The sequence below is a fragment of the Scyliorhinus canicula genome, chromosome 7 (assembly GCF_902713615.1).
Source record: "Scyliorhinus canicula chromosome 7, sScyCan1.1, whole genome shotgun sequence".
In the NCBI taxonomy this organism is placed as follows: Eukaryota; Metazoa; Chordata; class Chondrichthyes; order Carcharhiniformes; family Scyliorhinidae; genus Scyliorhinus; species Scyliorhinus canicula.
In genome coordinates, this window is record NC_052152.1 from 42,891,899 (window position 1) to 42,915,096 (window position 23,198).

The 23,198-nt window shown below is 45.5% G+C and overlaps 1 protein-coding gene across 3 annotated transcripts in view; it reads right to left on the reverse strand.

Moving 5' to 3' along the window:
• Positions 1-4,534: 4,534 nt before the first annotated feature.
• Positions 4,535-23,198, reverse strand: part of LOC119968901 (suppressor of tumorigenicity 14 protein homolog) — a 105,904-nt gene continuing 87,240 nt past the window's right edge. For all 3 annotated transcript variants that reach the window (XM_038801873.1, XM_038801874.1, XM_038801872.1), the window contains 2 exons: positions 20,887-21,023; positions 4,535-5,267 (listed from right to left, as the gene is read on the reverse strand). In XM_038801873.1, the coding sequence (XP_038657801.1) occupies positions 5,109-5,267; positions 20,887-21,023 (296 nt within the window). In that variant the 3' untranslated portion in view covers positions 4,535-5,108. The remainder of the gene's footprint in view (positions 5,268-20,886; positions 21,024-23,198) is intronic.

The following is a 23,198-nucleotide window of genomic DNA, read 5'->3' on the forward strand; positions in this document are numbered from 1 at the left end:
TAAGTGTTAAAAAAAAAGTCAGATGGGAACAAATAAACATAGGGACAATAATAGGCCATCCAGTCCCTGAAGCCCATCCCATTGAGATTATGACTGGTCTCCATATCTCTGCTTTGGCCACATCTCCCATCAAGGCTGACACTCCAGTGCAGCGCAGTGTGAGTGCTGCACTGTTAGACATATCAGCTTTTGGATGAGACATTAAATCAAGGCCTCGTGTATCCTCTCAATTGGACATAAAAGATCCCAAGGCACTACTTTTAAAAGTGTGGGATTGTTATTTTGGAGTGTCCTGGTTAGTATTTATCCCTAAATTGACATCACATAAATGAGATAAAGAGAAGAACAGTAAAACTCAGAAATGAGGGGGACCGGTACAACTTGTGCAAACTGATCTTTACATACCTTAAAATAGATCCATGGTATTACAGTACTGGTACCAGTGCTATTGATTTTTTTTTACTCCGGTTTAACAATTATGAACTGGGTTTTCCTTTGGTTGTTTGTGAACAACCATCGCTGTTTGTGAAAGCTCACTGCCAACATTTAATACATTACAATACTGTAGTGAATACACTTCAAAATACTTAATTGGTTATAAAGCATTTTGAGATGTCTGAAAGCACTATATAAATGCAATTCTTGCTTTAAGATTTAATATTAACAAGTACTCTGATCTATCCCTTTTAAGTTCAACGTTCACATTTGCCTACATTAAAATCCATGTGCCACAATTTTTCTTATTCATTTAATCAATCAACATGTCATTTGAAGCTTCCATCTACACGGTTTACAATTCCACCTTTATTTGTGTCATTGGCAAAATTGCATACATGGCTTCCTATCCCATAACATAAGTAGTTAATAAATAATGAATTGGCGCAGTCCCAACACAGATACTTGCAGGACACTGCTTGTCTCAAAGTGCCAACCTTTATCCCTGTTCAGTCTCCTTCCTCTCAGCCAATTTCTTAACTCAGTCAATAATTTGTCGCCAATTAAATAAGCTTAAATTTCAGCTAGAGGAATCTCTTATCAGACACTTTATCAAATGCCTTCTGGAAGTCAATACAAATAATATCCATAGATATTTCTCTACTTCTTTAGTCACGTCTGCAAAATATTCAATTAGACCTCATTAGGCATGGTCTATCCTTTACAAATTTATGCTGAGTCTTTCTGTTCAGCTGAAAAATTTTAAAGATATTCAGTCATCCTATCCTTAATGGATAGATTTCCCAACATGTTGGCTAACTGGTCTATATGTTCTGTTTGCCCCCTCTCACCTTTCTTTAATAGCAAAGTGGTGTGCACAATTTTCCAATCTAAGGCAATGGAATCAGGAAATCCTTGGAAGTTAGGCAGTAATAATGTTGTGTTTTAGATTTATTACATTTTGACAATGGAGTTTTTATTACTTTGCACAATACGGTATCAAAGACATGTTGTTCGGCTACAAGGACGTACAGGTAGATAGCCTGCATTAATAGGGGTAAATCAACAAACATCAGAATACTGCATCATTTGTTATGAACTGGCTGAAAATTGCACTAAAGTGACACAACTCTACATACTTAGAGTGGAAACACAAGCCAGATTTGGCACACAAATACACTCAGAAAGCTAAGCAGCCAATGTCCTCAAGGGTCCACTCAACACATAAACTGGGTTTCCAAGAAGTAGAGGGGGGAAAAGGTCACACTGGAATTATCACCAAGAATTAACATCTTTCAATACAAACTAGAAAGATATTAAAAATAAATAAAGTATTATTCCATTGAAAAATACACAGATATTCCCACTGTAATCCGATGGGCCTTTTCAATGCAATAGGCTATGCATAAACTCATAAATATATCACAATGCATGCATTACTACATATTTCTCTACAAGTTGCTGATCAGACTCTTTATCCTTTATAGGGTATGTAATCTTTGAAAACATATCGATTTTATATTTCATAGATTGAAGAGAAATGGAAAGGCTGGCTTTGAGAGAAACCATCTACTGAAAGATGCTTTATGGATTGTACCCCAAAATAAATATTGACCCAGAAGCTCTACAATGCTTAGAAAGCTCTACAATGCAGCTCGGAGTGGCATCATTCCAGAGCTGCATGGTGCAGAATTGCTGGCTTCATCTGTGTTGATCAAATTGACTGGAAGACTCCCTTTTTGCTCACCTCCTGCAGCCCAACTCTATAATGTTATGCAATTACAATTTATTAGTGTATACCTGGGTCGGGATTCTCCGGTCTCCGATGCAGAAATCATGTTTGGCGATCGGCGGGAGAATCCCCGTTTGCGACTAAATCGGAGGCGGCTCCTCTTTCACGATGCGCCATCCCCTCCAAAGCAGTGTACTCTAGGAGTATGCCGCATGCCATATCGACGGCCTCAGGACGTTACCCGAGACTCTCCCCCTGATGCTCCGTCCCCGAATGGCCAAGTTCCCGACGGCGTGGGTCCCTCATGCTATTGTTTGGGGGAATTTGCCGTGGTGGCTGTGGACTCAGCCCAGCTGCACCACAGTCGGGGGAGAGCCGATCCGCAGGTAGGTGGGGCTTTGGCAGGGGCTGGGGGCACTATTGGGGGGAGGGTCTAGGGTTCACGAGCCTGGCCAAAGGGGCGGCACTATTTGGCAGGCTGGGTCTGCGCGCGGCCGGCGCCATATTGCATGGCGTGGCCACTGCAGGCTACCGCTGTGCGCATGCACGATCACGGACCTGGCAATTCTCTGGCCGTTTCTGTAGCTAGAGCCGGGTGCTCTACGCTGCGCATCTGCTAGCCCCCCACCACATGGAGGATCGGTGCCGTTTTGTGCCGGTTTTTCAGTTGTTGTGGGAAAATCAACCACTTCGGGAGTCAGACTTGCTGTGTTCAATCAGTGCAGTTTATTGTCACACGAAGCTTCGAGAGGAAGCGTACGTACCCCACGGTACGGCAGCCAATCTTTCTCATGGTTTGAATGGCAGTCATTCATTTTATACTTTGGGTTCACAATGAGCCCAGATACAAAACAATTATCACCTTGCTATCTTTAAACAGCCACTTTGGGTTCAAAATGAGCCCAGATACAAAACAATTATCACCCTGTTATCTTTAAACATTTTCATTTACACATGGTTATAGTTAACAAGGTTTTCCAGGTTACCGGCGGCAGCAGGAAAGCAGTGTCGATTGTCCCTTTGTTTTAGGAAATGGCCCAAGACATTCGTATTAGCATATCATTGTGTACACCTTGGCTGAAGTTAGCTTTATTCAAGTGGTGTCCTGCATTTATGTATTTCTTAATCTTCCTGTCTGGCTCCCTTTGTCCTGGATCTGTTCCTGTCTGTCCCACTGGCACCCCGCTGGGCTCCAGGCATCAGTTATGTCTGCTTTATTCTCTGTGTCTCCATCTTGTGTGTCAGGCAGCCATCTTCTGTGCCAAGTGCCCTTCTGAACCATTTCCCACTTCACAGTCATAAAACGCCGGCATGGTCATAGCCTGAAAATCGGAGAATCCAGCCCCTGGTATCTACAGAACATTTAAGGTATCTCTGGAAAGGCACCATGACTGATCTTGTGACCGCTGACAGATTTTCTCCTTGCATCCGCTATCTAACCAGCATCCTCAAATATGGATGAGATGGAAGTGAGAGGCAACTCACAAAGGTAATATACAAACTGACACTTGTATCCACATGGGCTTTCGAACTGGATATAACTGAAGATTATGGAAGAGTGTTTCAAATGCAAACAATGTAGATTTTACCAATTGTATCTTGCATGTACAGAGCCAAAACGTTTGACATAATGAAATAGTATGCATGGGTTTTTCCCGGCAGTTTTGCATTGAACCAATATAATGCTGTTTTTATACTGAAACATTGTTATGTACAAATTTCCTCAATCGTTTGTACAGCTTCTGAGACATATCTATTGGAACCCTCTTCTGCTTACCTACATAGCTATGCCCCATGCAAATCAACAACTCACAAGTTTGCTGGATTTCAGTAAATGGTTTGTTGGCATAGAAGAAAGAAGCATGTCTACTGTTGTCTTCTTCTGGTCTCAATTTAATTTAAATAATAACGATCATTTGACAGCATGTTTTATCATTGGCCTGGAATAAAAGGTCAATTTGCAGAGTTACTCAGGGCGCAAATGACTGTAGTCTGGAACTACTTGGATAATATTCAAAGGACGCTCTAGTTCTACTAAGCCGTGTTGCCAGCATTTATATAGAGCCTTTTATGGGAGAATCAAATAGATGCCAAACATAAAATAGGGAGTTAGTATGGTAACCAAGGACAAAAAGGGGAGCATTTTGTGACAGGAGAGGGATGTCATCTCCTTCATGCTTTCTTTCGCACAATCTAACTCTATAACATCATTTTGTCCAACTGCTGAACTTATTATTGGCCCCGTTGTGCAGAGAGAAACGTAAAATGGGGTTAAAATTGTGTTAATGTGCGAGTTTAAACAGACAGGATAGCTGACAAAAGACTGAAAATATTTTTAGCCTTTATCCAAAGATTTGACTGAAAGCTTTTATACAATTCAAGGTCACAATTATAAGCATAACAGTCATACGTCTTATAGTGATTATTGCTTTCAAAATAAAGATACTGATAACTCTAGTTATTAAACAGGTAAGTTTATGCATATACCTAGTGTAGAGCGTGCTACACATTGTCCTTTTTAAAAGAATGTATCTATTTTTTTGGACACCTCTGAAATATTGGGTTTGAAAACCTTTACAAAATTTATATAGTTATTGTTTGGAAGTAACATTTTCTCTTCAGTAGACTAATAACAGAGGTACTATTATAACAATGCCAATTATTAGCATTACTCAAGTCCGTGTAAGAATATCTTCTTGGCGGGAAACATTTGTGAGCTATTAACCAATGTCCCTTGTGTTTTTTTTCTCTCCAAGGCTGCTTTTTGTTCTTCCATCGTCTTTTAACAGTTCACTGAATCTCCAAATGGTAGCATATTAGAGTCAATGAACAAATTATTTTCCATCATACAGCCTCCCTTGTGGGCCTTAAGTAAAAATATTAAAATGATCCAAATGAGAAACATGAAGAGCATCTTCATAAAAAGATATTTTTAATTGATTTAATTGATTTGTTGCTTGATCCAGTCAGAAAATCTAGAAACTCGAGTATAAACACCAGGACGATTACGTCGAGCACATCCTTCTCCCCAGCTGACTATTCCTGCGAGAAACCACTTCCTTCTTTTCCCCAGACAAACCAGTGGACCTCCAGAATCTCCCTTCAATAGAAAAGCAAGCATTTCTCACAGTAAGTCAAACAATAATAATAATCATCATCATTATTGTCACAAGTAGGCTTATATTAACATTGCAAAAAGATACTCTGAAAACCCCCTAGTCGCCACACTCTGGCACCTGTTCGGATACACTGAATGTCCAATTCACCTAAAAGGCACGTCTTTCGGGGCTTGTGGGAGGAAACCCACACAGACACAGGGAGAACGTGCAGACTCTGCACAGACAGTGACCCAAGTGGGAATCAAACCCGGGACTCTGGTGCTGTGAGGCGACAGTGCTAACCACTGTGCTACCATGCTAATTCATAAGGATGGCAGAGTTATATCATAAAATCAACAGTAAATTACTTTGGTGTTAATGTGGAGCCATGCGAAGGTATGTGCATTTCAGCCTAATCTTGTTAGTCATACACCCATTACACATCAATGGAATGAAAGTCAGGAAGATTCTAGAATAGGCAAGCAAATTTCTCTGCTGGGTCACATTGCAGGCAATGAATACATAAATTTACTCCTTCATCTTCTAAAATTTGATGTTCCAGCTGTTGCCTGATAAAGGACGTGCTTAAAGATTCCTAGTAGAATTGTCTAGTAAATCCCCTCTGCAACCACTTCAAGGACTTCATGTCTTTCCTAAAGTGTGATTCCCAGAATTGCGCACATGATGACTTCCGAGCCCCATCTAGTGATTTTATGCAGATTTAGCATAACGTCTTTGCTTTCATATTCCATGTGTCTAATTTAGAACGCCTCTTGCATTTTTGTTAAAAACAGCCTTCACCTTTTGCTGCACTTTCAAAGAGTTATCTAAATGAACCCCTCCAATTTGTCTTGCTGCAGCCTCCTTATAATTGCATAATTTAAATTGTGTTCCCTATCCTCATCACTTTAAGTATCAAAGTTATCTGCCATGCATCTTCCCATTTCACCAGTCTGCTGCCCTCCTTTTTACAAATTAAAAAAAATAAACTTAGAGTACCCAATTCAATTTTTCCAATTAAGGGGCAATTTAGAGTGCCCAATCCACCTACCCTGCACATCTTTGGGTTGTGGGAGCAAAACCCACGCAAACATGGGGAGAATATGCAAACTCCACACGAACAGTGACTCAGAGCCGGGATCGAACCTGGAACTTATCATATCATAGAATTTACAGTGCAGAAGGAGGCCACCTGGCCCATCAAGTCTGCACCGTGAGGCAGCAGTGCTAACCACTGCACCACCGTGCCGCCCTCTTGTAATTTGATTCGACCCTCCTCGCTGTACACTACATTTCTAAATTTGTGTTATCTGCAAACTTAAGAAATGTTGCTTTCTATACCAAAGTCCAAGTTACGATATATAAATTATACTATATAAACAATAATACATTGCAATACACATAAGTAATATATTTAAATAAATAATACATTATACTACTTTTTATGCATCTGTGTAAAATCAATCAAAGAGAGTTGTGGTCCTAATACCATAATGGGATCATCATCACTGTATTCTTCCCCCCAGTCTGATAAAGAACTGCTTGCTGTACCTTCTCTTTATACTTATTGACAATCACCATTTTGAATATTTTGCATTGTCTGTCTGTCTCCTTACTCTTGCCAAATCACAGTCACAAATTGCCGCTGTGCTTACTGACATACATTGGCTCCCACTTAAGCAAGCTTCGATTTTTAAATTCTTGTCTTCAAATCCCTCGATTACCTCATGTCTGTGATATCCTCCAGCCTCTAAACCTCTGAAATACCTCCATGCTCCTCTAATTCTGGCCTCTTGTGCATCCCTAATTTTAATTGCTCCATCAATGATGGCTATTGCCTAGGCTTTAATCCCTGAACTCCCCCTGCTTCTCTTCCTCTCTTTTCTCTTTCAAAGATGCTCCTTAAAATCACCTAATTTGGTCAGATGTTTTGCCATCTGTTCTAATATCGCCTTCTGTGGCGCAGTGAAAAATGTGGCTTTGTAACCCTCCTGTCAAACACCTTGGGACATTTTATTCCATTAAAGGCACTATGTGAATACAATAATTTTTTTTGTTGGGGGGGGGGGGGGGGGGGGGCTTTATGGGATGTGAGCATTGCTAACAAGGCCAGCATTTGTTGCTCATCCCTAGTTGCCTTTGAGAAGATAGTGGTGAGCTGTTGTTGGATGAGGGGCAGCAGCATCGAGATGAGAATTAAGATTGGGCCAAGGATAAGTCCTTGAGGGACTCCAGAGGTAACAGTGCGAGAGCTAAAAAAATAACAATAAACCCTTGCAGAAAATTCTCTGGTCACAACTGGGGAGATAAGAATTAAACCAGATGAGAGCAGTTTCACCCAGATGGACAATGGAGGATAGGAGTTGGAGGAGTGCCCAACTGTGTTAAAGGCTGCAAGCACGTTGAAAAGATGATGAGCAATAATTTGGCATGGTCAGCCACACCTGATATGGCTTTTAAGGGAAAGGGAGGTTGGGAATGAGACGGTAGTTTGCAGATACAAATGGGTCAATGGTAGGTGTTTAGAGGATAAGGATGATGATGGCACGTTTGAAAGTGGGGAAAGTACCATTAACCGTATCAGATAACTGAGAGCAAGCAAGCAAGTCGGGCAGTCAACAGTTAGGGTGGAGGGAGCAGGGGGCAGTTCTCCTGTTCATGATGAGCTCAGGGGGGCAGGAGGGAGATAGAAGAGAAACAAGGAGAAGATCAGGGCTAGGGCAAAGAGCAACCTCGGAGGAAGTTTAACCTGGTTGGATAGGGGATGAGAGGGAACCATCAGAGGCAGATGAACAAATGATCTCAATTTTTGTGACAAGGTAGTCTTTGAGATGCTTACATTTATTGTTAGAAGGGAGGGTGGAAAAGATAGGGAAAGGGGTTCAGGAACATAGTCTGTAGTGGAAATGAGAAGCCAGGGGTAATCTGTTCCTGATTTCAGTCCAAAGATGTGCAGGTTACGTGGATTGGCAATGCTAAATTGCCCTTTAGTGTCCAAAATGTTGGGTGGGGTTACTGGTTTGCGAGGATGGGGTGGGGGAGTGGGGCTTGGGTGGGGTGCTCTTTTAGGGGGTTGGTGCAGGCTCTATGGGCCGAGTGGCCTTCTTCTGCACTGCAGGGATTCTATTCTGTGATTGATACAGGAATAGTGGGAAGTTTTCGTAAAGATAAAGACAACACTTTATGCTTTATGCGGGCCGGACAAATATGGGACAAGTGACTAAACTGCCATAAACATAAAGGCCTGCCTTCTTTGAATCTTCGGATGCAGAAACCTGGGCAGTGACCACGGTGAGAGTCGCAATCATAGTCCTTTCCTTTTATTTATTTAGTTACTTAACCTTTATTCAACCAGGTGAATCAATTGAGAAACAATTCTCACTTACAATATGGCCACAAAGCTAACGTCGCAGCAAAATAAATTACACAACACAATTCATTTAAACACTAAAAGCAGCAAAATACAAATTAGCAATGAAAGGGAATTGACAGTTTAGCAATCACAAATATCAGTGAACAAAAGGCATCCACAGTAATAACGTTGTTTAGCTTCAGCCTTAGTTATACTCCGTTCCAGTCACTGGCAGCCACAAACTGAAATGAATTACTTTTTTTTAAATATATATTTTATTCCAAACTTATTCAAACTGTTGCAAAACATAAACAGTCTGGGAACATACTCCCTAACTCACAATTTGTATAAATTTTTCCCTATTTTCACCCCCCCTCCGCGACAAACAACTCCTCAAACATGGCCACGAAAATACCCCACCTTGCTATGAAGCCCTCTGCTGAACCCCTCAATTCGTATTTAATCTTTTCCAGATGGAGAAAGTCGTATAAGTCTCCCAGCCAGGCCCCCACCCCGGGCGGTGCTGCCAACCGCCATTCCAATAAGATCCTTCATCGGACAACCAGAGAGGTGAAGGCCACGACACTGGCCTTCCTCCCCTCCATCAGCTCCAGATTGTCCGACATCCCGAATATCGCTACCAAAGGGTCTGGCCCAACCTCCTCCCCTACGATCCTCGTTTGTGCCGCGAACACTCCCGCCAGTCTCTCTTTAGCTTAACAAAAGAAAATTACTGCGGATGCTGGAATCTGAAACCAAAATGAAAATGCTGGAAAATCTCAGCAGGTCTGGCAGCGTCTGTAGGGAGAGAAAAGAGCTAACGTTTCGAGTCCAATGACTCTTTGTCAAAGCTAACAGACAGAGAAAGTGGGAAATATTTATACTGTGGAGTAAGAATGAAAGATGAGTCATAACCACAGAAACCCTGGGAAACCAGGTGCTAATGGCCACAGAAACCAAGGGGAAAGAGTGCTAATGGCAGTCCCCAGAGAGGACAAAAGATGTGTAAGGCTAAACAGCAGATAAACTGACATCAGAGGGTAATGGTAAAAGACAGTTAAAATGAAATGGGATGAAAACAAATGGGTCGAGGTGGGGTGGAGCTAATCATCTGAAGTTGTTGAATTCAATGTTGAGACCGGAAGGCTGTAGCGTGCCTAACCGGAAGGTGAGATGTTGTTCCTCCAGTTTGCGTTGAGCTTCACTGGAACATTGCAGCAGGCCAAGGACAGACATGTGGGCATGGGAGCAGGGTGTTTTGTTAAAATGGCAAGCAACGGGAAGGTCAGGATCCTGAATGCGCACAGACCGAATATGCCCAGCAAAGCGATCACCCAGTCTGCGTTTGGCCTCTCCGATATAGAGGAGACCACATTGGGAGCAGCGAATGCAATAGACCAGATTGAAAGAGGTGCAAGTGAAATGCTGCTTAACCTGGGCCTGGGATGTTAAGCATGGCAGGTGTTACACCTTCTGCGATTGCATGGGAAGGTGCCATGGGTGATGAGAGAGGTACTGGGTATGGTGGAGGAGTGGACTAGATTGTCTCGGAGGGAACGGTCTCTGCAGAATGCTGACAGAGGGAATGAGGGGAAGATGTGTTTGGTGGTGGCATCACGCTGGAGTTGGCGAAAATGGCGGAGGATTATGCTTTGCCTACGGAGGCTGGTGGGATGAAATGTGAGAACGAGGGGGACTCTATCCTTGTTCTGGGAGGGAGGGGAGTGGGCGAGGGTAGTGGCGCGGGAGATGGACCGCACACTGTTGAGGGCCCTGTCAACAACTGTAGGTAGGAAATTATGGTTGAGGAAGAAGGAACACATTTTTGAAGCAGCAGTTTGGAAAGTGGCATCATCGGAACAAATGTGACGGAGGCGAAGGAGTTGAGAGAAAGGGATGGAGCCCTTACAGGGTGTAGAGTGCGAAGAACTGTAGTCCAGATAACTGTGGGAGTCAGTGGGCCTGAAATGGATATTAGTAGATAGTCTATTGTCGGAGATGGAGACAGAAAGATCAGGAAAGTGTCTGAGATGGACCAAGTCCCGTACCAGCCTCCCCGGACAGGCGCCGGAATGTGGCGACTAGGGGCTTTTCACAGTAACTTCATTGAAGCCTACTTGTGACAATAAGCGATTTTCATTTCATTTAATTCAAGTGAAAGTGATGGAGGGGTGGAAACTGGACGCAAAGTTGATGAATTTTTCCAGGTCCGGACGCGAGCATGAAGCGGCACCAAAATAGTCATCAATGTATCGGTAAAGGAGTTGTGGGAGGGGACCCGGGTAGGCCTGGAACAAGGGATGTTCCACATACCCCATAAAAAGGCAAGCGCAGCTAGGACCCATGGGGGTACCCATTGCTACACCTTTGATCTGAAGAAAGTGGGATGAGTTAAAGGAGAAGTTGTTGAGAGATAGAACGAGTTCAGCCAGGCGGAGGAGAGTGGTGGTGGACGGGAATTGTCGGGGCCTCTTTTCGAGAAAGAATCAAAGAGCTCTCAGGCCATCCTGGTGTAGGATGGAGGTGTAAAGAGATTGCACATCCATGTTGAATAGAATATGGTTAGGGCCTGCGAACTGGATGCTGTCAATATGACGCAGTGCATCAGAGCTCTCTAGCTTCTCGCAGCCCCACACATATGTATGTCGTTTGCTGGTGCTAGCCGCCACTTCTCGCTCTCGTCTATCACTCCCGAGAAGAACCCACTCATTCTGACCCGAATTATATGCACCCAATGTACCACCTCGAACTGTATCAGGCTCATCCTCATGCACGAGAAAATCACATTTACCTTGCGTAGTGCCTCGCTCCACACTCCTTAATTTATCTCCCCTCCTAACTCCCCCTCCCACATTTCCTGAATCTTCACCACCTGCTCGCCTCCCTGCGCTCCCAGCCACCCACATATGTCTCCGATCCTGCCCTCCCTTTCCACGTCCGGAAGCAGCAGTCGCTCCAGCAGGCATACCTCGGTAGATTGGAGAACGTTTTCCAAATCTTCCGTGCGAAGTCCCTTACCTGCAAATATCTAAACCCATTTCCTCTCGGGAGCTCTACCCTCTCCTTCAGTTCCATTATACTGGCAAACCTCTCTTGCAGATCCCTCACCTTAGCCAGCTCCACTTCTCTCCACTTCCTATACATACCGTCTGTCCACCAACACCCCCCCCCCCCCCCCCCCCAACCCGGTCGAATCCATGGTTTTTGCACAGCGGCTTTAACACCAATATCCCCTCTAACCTGAAGTGCCTCCTCAACTGGTTCCAGATTTCCAGATCTTCATTGTGGATTGCACCACTGGGCTCTCCGTCTATTTCTTTGGTATCAGTGGCATCATCACCATAGCCCTCAGGCTGGACCCTCTACAAAATTCTACCTCCATCCATACCCATTCTGCCCCCTCCCCTTTGCACCACCTCCTCACCTTCTCCACGTTTGCCGCTCAATAATAATGCAGCAGGTTCAGCAATGCAAACCCCCCCCCCCCCCCCCCCCCCCCCCTTCTGCCTCTGTAACAGGGTCCTCTTGACCCTTGGTACCTTCCCTGATCACACAAACTCTGAGATAATCGTACCCAGCTTCCGGAAAAAGGCCTTTAGTACAAAAATTCAAAACGTCTGGAATAGGAATAGAAACCTCGGCAAGACTTTCATCTTCACCACTTGGACCCTCCCTGCCAGCAGACACCCTGTCTGCTTCATCCGATGCCAATGCTTATGTAGTTACATTGTATATATTGTGTAGCCCTATTATGTATTTTCATGTACTTTCTTGAATTCTGTTCAATTCCCTTTCTTCCAATGTACTGAATGATCTGTTGAGCTGCTTGCAGAAAAATACTTTTCACTGTACCTCGGTACACGTGACAATAAACAAATCCAATCCAATCCAATCCAATCCAGAGTCAGATGCAAATCCTCCCTAGCCTCCTCCACCACCTTTGTTAAATTCCATTTATGCAACATCACCCACTCTCCCATTACCTGAATCCCCAGGTATCTGAATATCTGAACCTATCTCTGGCTACTTTAAATGGTAACTTCCCCAGGTTGGTTCTCCGACCCAACACGTTCACTGGGAACACTTCACTTTTCCCTATGTTCAACTTGTATCCTGTGAACGCCCCAAACTTCCCTAATAGGCCCATAACCCGAGTCATGCTCTCCAGCAGATCCGACACGTACATTAACAGGTCATCCACATATACCGACACCTGATGCTCCCTACTCCCCCTCATAATCCCTTGCCACTCTGCTGACCCACTGAGGGCCATTGCCAGAGGCTCTGTAGCAAGTGCAATTGCTCATTCGTCCAGCGGAGCAGGCAGAGAGGGGAGTGATTTTTTGGTAAGGAGAGTGGAGGGTAAGCTGAATTTTTGTTTTTAACTAACTTTTTTTTCGGAGTTGTTTTTGTTTCAGAGCAGCAGGAAACCGGAAGTCGACCGTAAAGATTTCTGGAAAGGTGTGTAGTACCTGTTTATAAGTTGGGCGGTTGCTAATGCCGAGACACTACACATGTAGTGTCTCCCACCCTTGCACCTCCTCTAACCGAAGGGGTTGAGTGAATATCAGGTAAGCTCTTCCTTTCTTTTTCTTGTTTTATCTGCAAGTTATATAGGAAGGATAGTAGGGAAGGCAGTGCAATGTTCCTCCTGCAGAATGTTTGAGGTGAGGGACGCTGTCAGTGTCCCTGCTGATTTTACCTGTGGGAAGTGCACCCATCTCCAGCTCCTCAGAAACCCCATTAGGGAACTGGAGCTGGAGTTGGATGAACTTCGGATCATTCGGGAGGCAGAGGTGGTCAGAGATAGAAGCTTCAGGGAAGTAGTACCTGTTTCTCCGAAGATTAAAGATAGATGGGTGATGGTGAGAGGGGCTGGGAGGAAGCAGTCAGTACAGGGATGCCCTGTGGTCGTTCCCCTTAGTAACAAGTATACCGCTTTGGATACTGGTGAGGTGGACGACTTACCAGGGGTAAGCCATGAGGTACAGGTCTCTGCCACAGAGTCTGCCCCTGTTGCTCAAAAGGGAAGGGGGAGAGGTGTAGAGCATTAGTCATTGGAGACTCCATAGTTAGGGGGATAGATAGGAGATTCTGTGGGAACGAGAGAGATTCGCGGTTGGTGTGTTGCCTCCCAGGTGCCAGGGTCCGTGATGTCACAGATCGTGTTTTCGGGATCCTGAAGGGGGAGGGCGTGCAGCCCCAAGTCGTGGTCCACATAGACACCAACGACATCGATAGGAAAAGGGATAGGGATGCAAGACAGGAATTCAGGGAGCTAGGGTGGAATCTTAGAGCTAGAACAAACAGAGTTATTATCTCTGGGTTGTTACCCCATGCCACGTGCTCGCGAGACGAGGAATAGGGAGAGAGAGCAGTTGAACACGTGGCTACAGGGATGGTGCAGGAGGGAGGGTTTCAGATACCTGGATAATTGGGGCACATTCTGGGGTAGGTGGGACCTCTACAAACGGGATGGTCTACATCTGAACCAGAGGGGTACCAATATTCTGGGGGGAAAATTTGCTAATGCCCTTCGGGAGGGTTTAAACTAATTCAGCAGGGGGGTGGGAACCTGAATTGTAGCTCCAGTGTACAAGAAGCTGAGAGTAGTGAGGTCATGAGTAAGGTTTCACGGTCGCATGAGTGTAACGGCAGGCAGGAAGGTGGTTTAAAGTGTGTCTACTTCAACGCCAGTAGCATCCGGAATAAGGTGGGTGAACGTGCAGCATGGGTTGGTACCTGGGACTTCGATGTTGTGACTATTTCGGAGACATGGATAGAGCAGGGACAGGAATGGTTGTTGCAGGTTCCGGGGTTTAGATATTTCAGTAAGCTCAGGGAAGGTGGTAAAAGAGGGGGAGGGATGGCATTGTTAGTCAAGGATAGTATTGCGCTGGCAGAAAGGACGCTTGATGAGGACTCGTCTACTGAGGTAGTATGGGCTGCGGTTAGAAACAGGAAAGGCGAGGTCACCCTATTGGGTGTTTTCTATAGTCCTCTGAAAAGTTCCAGAGATGGAGAGGAAAGGATGCAAAGATGATTCTGGATAGGAGCGAAAGTAACAGGGTAGTTGTTATAGGGACTTTAACTTTCCAAATATTGACTGGAAACACTGTAGTTCAAGTACTTTAGATGGGTCCATTTTTGTCCAATGTGTGCAGGAGTGTTTCCTGACACAGTATGTAGATAGGCCAACAAGAGGTGAGGCCACATTGGATTTGGTACTGGGTAATGAACCAGGTGTTAGATTTGGAGGTAGGTGAGCACTTTGGTGATAGTGACCACAATTCGGCCACTTTAGCGATGGAAAGAGATAGGCATATACCGCAGGGCAAGAGTTATAGCTGGGGGAAAGGCAATTATGATGCAATGAGGCAAGACTTAGGATGCATAGGATGGGGAAGGAAACTGCAGGGGATGGGCACAATTGAAATGTGGAGCTTGTTCAAGGAACAGCTACTGCGTGTCCTTGATAAGTATGTACCTGTCAGGCAGGGGGAAGTGGTCGAGTGAGGGAACAGTGGTTTACTAAAACAGTTGAAACACTTGTCAAGAGAAAGAAGGAGGCTTATGTAAAGATGAGACGTGAAGGTTCAGTTAGGGCGCTCGAGAGTTACAAGTTAGCTAGGAAGGCTGTAAAGAGAGAGCTAAGAAGAGCCAGGAGGGGACATGAGAAGTCTTTGGCAGGTAGGATCAAGGACAACCCTAAAGCTTTCTATAGGTATGTCAGGAAAAGAATGACTAGGGTAAGAGTAAGGCCAGTCAAGGACAGTAGTGGGAAGTTGTGCATGGAGTCCCAGGAGGTAGGAGAGTGCTAAATGAATATTTTTCATCAGTATTCACACAGGAAAAAGACAATGTTGTCGAGGACAATACTGAGATACAAGCTACTAGACTAGAAGGGCTTGACGTTCATAAGGAGGAGGTGTTAGCAATTCTGGAAAGTGTGAAAATAGACAAGTCTCCTGGGCCTGGGCCGGATGGGATTTATCCTAGGATTCTCTGGGAAGCTTGGGAGGAGATTGCTGAGCCTTTGGCTTTGATCTTTACGTCGTCATTGTCTACAAGAATAGTGCCAGAAGACTGGAGGATAGCAAATGTTGTCTCCTTGTTCAAGAAAGGGAGTAGAGACAACCCCGGTAACTATAGACCAGTGAGCCTTACTTCTGTTGTGGGCAAAGTCTTGGAAAGGTTTATAAGAGATAGGATTTATAGTCATCTAGAAAGGAATAATTCGATTCGGGATAGTCAACACGGTTTTGTGAAGGGTAGGTCGTGCCTCACAAACCTTATTGAGTTCTTTGAGAAGGTGACCAAACAGGTGGACAAGGGTAACGCAGTGATGTGGTGTATATGGATTTCAGTAAAGCGTTTTATAAGGTTCCCCACGGTAGGCTATTGCAGAAAATATGGAGGCATGGGATTCAGAGTGATTTAGCAGTTTGGATCAGAAATTGGCCAGCTATGAGAAGACAGAGGGTGATGGTTGATGGGAAATATTCAGCCTGGAGTTCAGTTACTAGTGGTGTACCACAAGAATCTGTTTTGGGGCCACTGCTGTTTGTCATTTTTATAAATGACCTGGAGGAGGGCATAGAAGGATGGGTGAGTAAATTTGCAGATGACACTAAAGTCGGTGGAGTTTTGGACAGTGCAGAAGGATGTTGCAGGTTACAGAGAGAAATAGATAAGCTGCAAAGCTGGGCGAGAGGTGGAAAATGGAGTTTAATGCAGAAAAGTGTGAGGTGATTCCTTTTGGAAGGAGTAACAGGAATACAGAGTACTGGGCTAATGGTAAGATTCTTGGTAGTGTGGATGAGCAGAGATCTCGGTGTCCATGTACATAGATCCCAGAAAGTTGCCACCCAGTTTGAGAGGGTTGTTAAGAAGGCGTACGGTGTGTTAGCTTTTATTGGTAGAGGAATTGAGTTTCGGATCCATGAGATCATGTTGCAGTTGTACAAAACTCTGGTGCGGCTGCATTTGGAGTATTGCGTGCAGTTCTGGTCGCCACATTATAGGAAGGATGTGGAAGCATTGGAAAGGGTGCAGAGGAGATTTACAAGGATGTTGCCTGGTATGGAGGGAAGAGCTTATGAGGAAAGGCTGAGTGACTTAAGGCTGTTTTCGTTAGAGAGAAGGTTAAGAGGTGACTTCATAGAGGCATACAAGATGATCAGAGGATTAGATAGGGTGGAGAGTGAGAGCCTTTTTCCTCGGATGGTGATGGCTAGCACAAGGGGACATAGCTTTAAATTGAGCGGAGATAGATATTGGACAGATGTCGGAGGTAGGTTCTTTACTCAGAGAGTAGTAAGGGCATGGAATGCCCTGCCTGCAACAGTAGTGGACTAGCCAACATTAAGGGCATTTAAATGGTCATTGGATAAACATATGGATGATAAAGGAATAGTGTAGATGGGCTTTCGATTGGTTTCACAGGTCGGCGCAACATCGAGGGCCAAAGGGCCTGTACTGCGCTGTAATGTTCTATGTTCTATGTTCAAACAACAGCAGGCACCCCTGCCTTGTTCCTCTGTGTAACCCAAAGCTTCATGAGCCCTGCAGCTCCCCCTTCTCCAGCACCTCGCTAAATGCTCCCAACAGATGTGGTGCCAATTCCAACACAAATTCCTTATAAAATTCCGCCGGGTAGCCATCCAGCGGGGCCTTTCCCGACTTCATATACCACATAATGGCCAATATCTCCCTCGGCCCCAAAGGCTCTTCTAGCGCCTGCCTTTTCTCTTCCCCCAACTACGTAAACTCCAGCTCGTCCAAAACCGGTCCATGTCCCCTTCTCCCCACAAAAAGGTTGGTTCAGGAGTACACCCACTAAACGTGTGAGAACCCCCTGGGTTCTTGACGTGCCTCAGATCCACCATACTCATCTTTTCCATGAACCCTCCCAGCTCCTTTGCCATCCGTATCCTTCCCATTGATCTGGGGTTCGTCCTGTCCACCCTCGGCTCTGGACCACAATTAAAGTTTCCTCCCATGATCAACTGGTGCATGGCCAAATCCGGGATTGCTGCCAGCAACCCCTCATAAACCTTTCTTCGTCCCAATTTTGGTGCATATACATTCAACAACACCACTGGATTCCCCTCCAATACCCTGCTCACCATCACATATCTCCCATCTGGGTCCTTCGCTTCCTTCGCACTTACAACCCCCCCGTCTTCTTGTTCATCAGGATGGCCACCCCCTGTGGGTTCGACTCAAACCCCGAGTGAAACATCTGTTCTACCCATCCCTTTCTCAACCTGACCTGGTCCTTCACTCGGGGGTGGGGGGGGCAAAGATGCATCTTGAGCCACAGGTCACCTTCCCCAAAGACAAACAAACTCCCGAGGTGTGTGAAAACCTGAGATCTTTTCTCCGGTCCATTGAGTGCTCGCACGTTCCATGTTATAAGCCTGACTGGAGGCTTACGCCTCCATTCTCCTCTCCTTCTAGCTCTGCTACTTCTAATTTTGCCCTGTACCAGGCCCATCCAAGATGGCCCCCTTCTCCGCTCCTAACCACGCTTCTTCCCCAATCCTGCCACATCGCATCTCTCTCGCTTCTCCCCACACCCCCCCTTCTCCCCTCATCAATCCTTCGCGGCCATCTCCCCCACCTCACTTCTGTTCACTCACCAGCATTGCCTGCCAGCGTGGAAACTCCTGCCCAAAAGCTCCCCCCCACTCCTCACCTCTTTGTTCTGTGTAGAAGGGTCTCTGCGGACCTCCCCCTCCCCTACCCAAGCAAAGATAAATCTCGAGCCACAGGTTACCTCCCCTGAAGACAAACAAAAAAGAAAAACACCGCCACAGTCAGCTGGGTGGGCGGCCGTCCCTTACAAACCTTTCACCCCTGCTATACATTGTCGACCCAACAAGAAAAACAAAACACCGTCCAACCCCCACGCTACCTGTTTCTTCCATTACTCCAAAGTGCCGGCACCTCCGCCTCCCAATAAAGTCCAGTTCTCCCCCAGTTTGTGCTCCTTAGTAAAGTCATTGGCCGCTTCTGAGGTCTAGAAGTAATATTCCCAGTCCCATAAGTCACCCATAGTTTTGGCAGGTCCAGCACCCCAAACCTGATCTGCTGATTTGTTGATACATCACCATCTTGGCCCTATTGAATCCAGCACACCGTTTTGCCAGTTCAGCTCCAATGTCCTGGTACATTCAGACCTTTTAAAATAGGCAAGTATTTCCCCCAGCGGAGTTAATGTTTTGTGGTCAATGAAGACCAGTACAGGTTACCGTGATGGGAGTCAAAGGGACAACAGTCCCAATCTAACTGCAGAGTGAAAGATGACGTCTAGCTGATCAAGAGAGGTTTTGGAGGCCATTTTATCAAAAACGGGCAGGATAGACATCTGAACTAAGTGCATCTGGTCGAGTGAGTAAAGCAGGGCTCATTGTGATACAGAAAACCAAGCCAAGACTTAACCTTAGCTTGTAAAATGTCAAATGTGGGATTTGAAAGTCAAAGCACGGTCCACAGCCAGATTCGGAGGTAAATGGAAACTTAAACTTTTCATTAATAATGTGATTTGCAAAATCCCTTTGAGATCACAGACAATCTGTCTCCAGCTTCAAATGACTTTTCGTTTTTACTTGAGCAAGTAAAGTCACTGAGCTGTAACAGATCTTCAGTATCAGATATCAGCGGAATGTTTTTTCTTTCTTTTTTAAAGTGCAAAACACAAATTTGATGTGGCACAAAGCGTGATGGACCAAAAATGTGCACGAGGCGTACTACTTATGTATTATATTTGAGATACAAAAGATAGCAGAATAGGCACCCGCATTAATGCTTATTTTCATGATTTTACACTACACAATAAGTGATAGCATTTTGTGGTACAAAGTTCCAAATATACAAGTGTCTGAAATCGGTGACAGATAAAGAGTGGTGGACGGCACCATTTGTTATGCCAACAATGTGACAGAATTTTCCTCTGTGTCGGAAATAACAACTGTTACTATCTTAATATCTCTACTGCGGAATCCCATTTCTTTGGTCACTGAGATCCAGCAACTAGACAGCTGCCAACATTAACTGATCCCATGCAACAAGTATGCTTTTATCATAAATATTTGATAAGACTTTCCCAAATACTGGGGGCCTGGCTCACTGACTTGCATCCCAAATTGAAACTATTATGCAGAAGGAGTAACATTTTTAGGTGTCAGCCGTGGGGAGGCAGTTTCTTCTCTCTGGCTTGAGTGCACCCTTAACCAATACACCGAAGAAACAAATTAGCTGGTCATTTACTCATTTTGGGATATTGTTGTGCAAAAGTGGACATCATGCTTGCCTTTGTAAAAAGTGTAAGTGGAGGTAAGTTCAGTGACTTATGCAGGTTTGTGTATACTCTCTATTTTATAGTTGATATCTCGGCCGGGATTCTCCCCTACCCGGCAGGGCAGGTGGGGGGGGGGTCCCGCACCTTTGGGGGCCAACTCTCCGCACCTTTAGGAGCCAAGCTCTCACATTGAGGGGCTAGGCCCGCGCCGGAGTGGTTGGCACTCCGCCGGCTGGCATGAACGGCCTTTGGTGCCACGCCAGCCGGGGCTGAAAGGGCTTCGCCAGCCGGTAAATACCATGGCGAAGGCCGAAGAAAAAGAGTGCCCCCACGGCACAGGCCCACCCGCCGATCGGTGGGCCCCGATCATGTGCCAGGCCACCGTGGGGGCACCCCCCGGGGTCAGATCGCCCCGCGCCCCGCCCCCCCCAGGACCCCAGCGCCCGCCCACGCCGCCAATCCCGCCGGTCAGGTAGGTGTTTTGATTCCCAACGGCGGGAGAGGCTTGACAGCGGCACGACTTCAGCCCATTGCGGGCCGGAGAATCATCATGGGGGAACGGCCAACCGGCGCGATTCCCACCCCCGCCGAATCTTTGGTGGCGGAGAATTCGGGACACAGCGGGGGCGGGATTGACGCCCGTCCCGGGCGATTCTCCCACCCGGCGAGGGGTCGGAGAATCCCGCCCCTCATTTCTATGTAGTCTGTGGAAATTATTTTCCTATATGCAGAGTGTATATCAATGCATATAGACTAATTCTGTATGATTTTGCAGTAAATTAAAAATGTGATTTCTCTTTTAACACATGATCCAACTTAATTTCAGCAGTCGTTTAGAAAATAAATATTAAACTTGAATAGTAATGCAGTAACCTCTTAGCTAAGTCAAAATAGTTAATGCTGTGTTTTAGATGTATCATAACTGTAAATTAAATATCTGTACTGAAATGCATGGGCTTCTTACCTGGCATGCATCAACTCCACCACGAAGATAGCCTGCACACAGCATTCTGGAAGTCACTGAGTTCTCGTATAGCTTGTTACAAATATTGAGAGGAATTATTTTCACACTGGCCTCTTGCAGAACAGTCGCTAGTTCACCTAACAAGCAGAAAAGGTTTTGTTTAGCTAAATATTATCTGCAGAACTGAACATCCATTGGATCTACTATTCACATATGTCATAGTTATTTCCTCAACTCCACAGTTACTGCAGAGTGAACGCAGTGCGCCCTTTGATTAATTACATACATGCTTAACTATATACTTTTCCATTGGCCAATACCTTTACATTTAATTTCTTTCAGTCTCCAGCAGGGTAACACTCAAGTAGTGCATTTTTGCAGGATCAAAATATATTCAAAATTAATATTTTGTTCAAACATTTATAAAAGTAATTCAAGCCAGTTGCATAGAATGATATAAAACTTTACAATACAGAAGCAGATGATTCAGCCCAACAGATCTATGCCAGTGTCTGTCACAGGAGCTTGCTCCCCCCAAACTTCATCTCATCCCATCAACATATCTATTAATTCTATTTTACCTCATGTTCTTATCTAGCTTTACATAAAATGCATGTATGTTATTTACCTCAGCCACCCCATGTGGTAGTAAGTTACACATTCTCAGCACTCTCAGGAGTAAAGAGCGCTCTCCTAAATTTCTTCATGGATTTATTGGTGAGTATCAGAGATATCTGCCCCCGGAACATTTTTCCCATCTACCCTACGAAACTCCTTCATAAGTACTTTATTTCCATAATACTCTTACTTGACAAAAAACAATTTATTTCAGTTATAAAAAGTCTAATTGACCCAGGATCCACAGTGTTTTGGGGAATTTGTTGATCAGCCACGATTATAATGAATGGTGGAGCAGGCTCGAAGAATCAAATGGCTTCCACCTGCTTCTATTACTATGAATGTTTCTATGTGAGTTCCAGATTTCTATTACCTTTCATGAGAAAAAGTGCCTCCTGATGCACCTCCTAAATTGACCAACTCTTCATTGCAAAATTATTGCCTCTTCTGGATTCCTCCCAACTGGAAGATAACACTTCTCTGTATCTTCCCAATCAAATTCCAGTTCAAGAATGCAGCTCACCACCACATTCTCAACAGCAATAAATGCTGGCCTAGCCAGCGATGCCCACATCTCAAAGATGGTTTTACTTTTTAAATCATTTTTAAAAATGACAGTTACTGAACAGAGTCACAGGACTGCCGATGCTGGAAGCTGATGAGGCTCAAAATTGACGTGCGGCCCTGACCTCTATTTGGACTGGATCCAGACCGCAGGAGCTTCCGACCAGGCCTTGGTACCAATGCCGCCCCTGGACGGCCCGATCCAGTCACCGGAGCACCCGACCCAGCCCCCGACCACGAGACCTGGCCCGACCCGTAGAGGCCTACCCAGCGACCCAACTTACCTGTGGATGGAGGAATGAAAAATCCATGTGGAGGCCCAACCGGGCCTACTCCAAGGCCCTACCCCAGGAGCGACCATGGAGGGAGCAGAACATAGGACCCAACCCAACCTCCTCAGGAAGCCCCTGCCTGCGACCCAGACCCCCGAAACGACGAGACCTCGTGCGAGGACCTGAACGCGCCGCAAGGTATTCCCGTACTCGCAGAACGCCGGGACCCAACCGGATCACAAACATGCCCCCCCAGCAACCCCGCAACCAGCGCCTGGGACCCTGCCAGACCGACCCCGGAAACATAACCAGCACCCTGGCCTCCGCCAGACGCAACCACCTACCTATCACAAAGTCAGACTTCTCTTATCAAATCCTGGGACTATCCAGCCGCAGCCGCCGACTGAGGAATCGAGGGAAACGCGGCGGTCTGCAGGTGAGTCTGAAGCAACTCAGTTTCAAGACTCCTCTCCCCAGCATACGCCTGGCAAACATCAAGTGATCGAAAACAAGCTTGACAAACTCCTCTAAGAAGGAAGTAAAAGACTGGTGTGTGCTCTGTTTCACCGGACTGAGCCATATAACCTGAAGGTTTCTCAATCATCGGGCGGACCGCACCACGCCATCAGGCAAAGCAAAGGGTGGAGGGGTTTGCCTTCTCATGAACTCCTCCTGGTGCTTGGATGTGGCGACCCTGGCAACCTACTGCTCCCCAGACCTGGAATACCTGCCCTTACTACTTTCCACATGAGTTCACTTCAGCCATTATCACAGCGGTCTACATCCCCCCCCAGGCAGAAGTGAAAAAGGCGCTCGACGATCTGTACAGTTATAAACAACAATGAAACAGAAACCCGG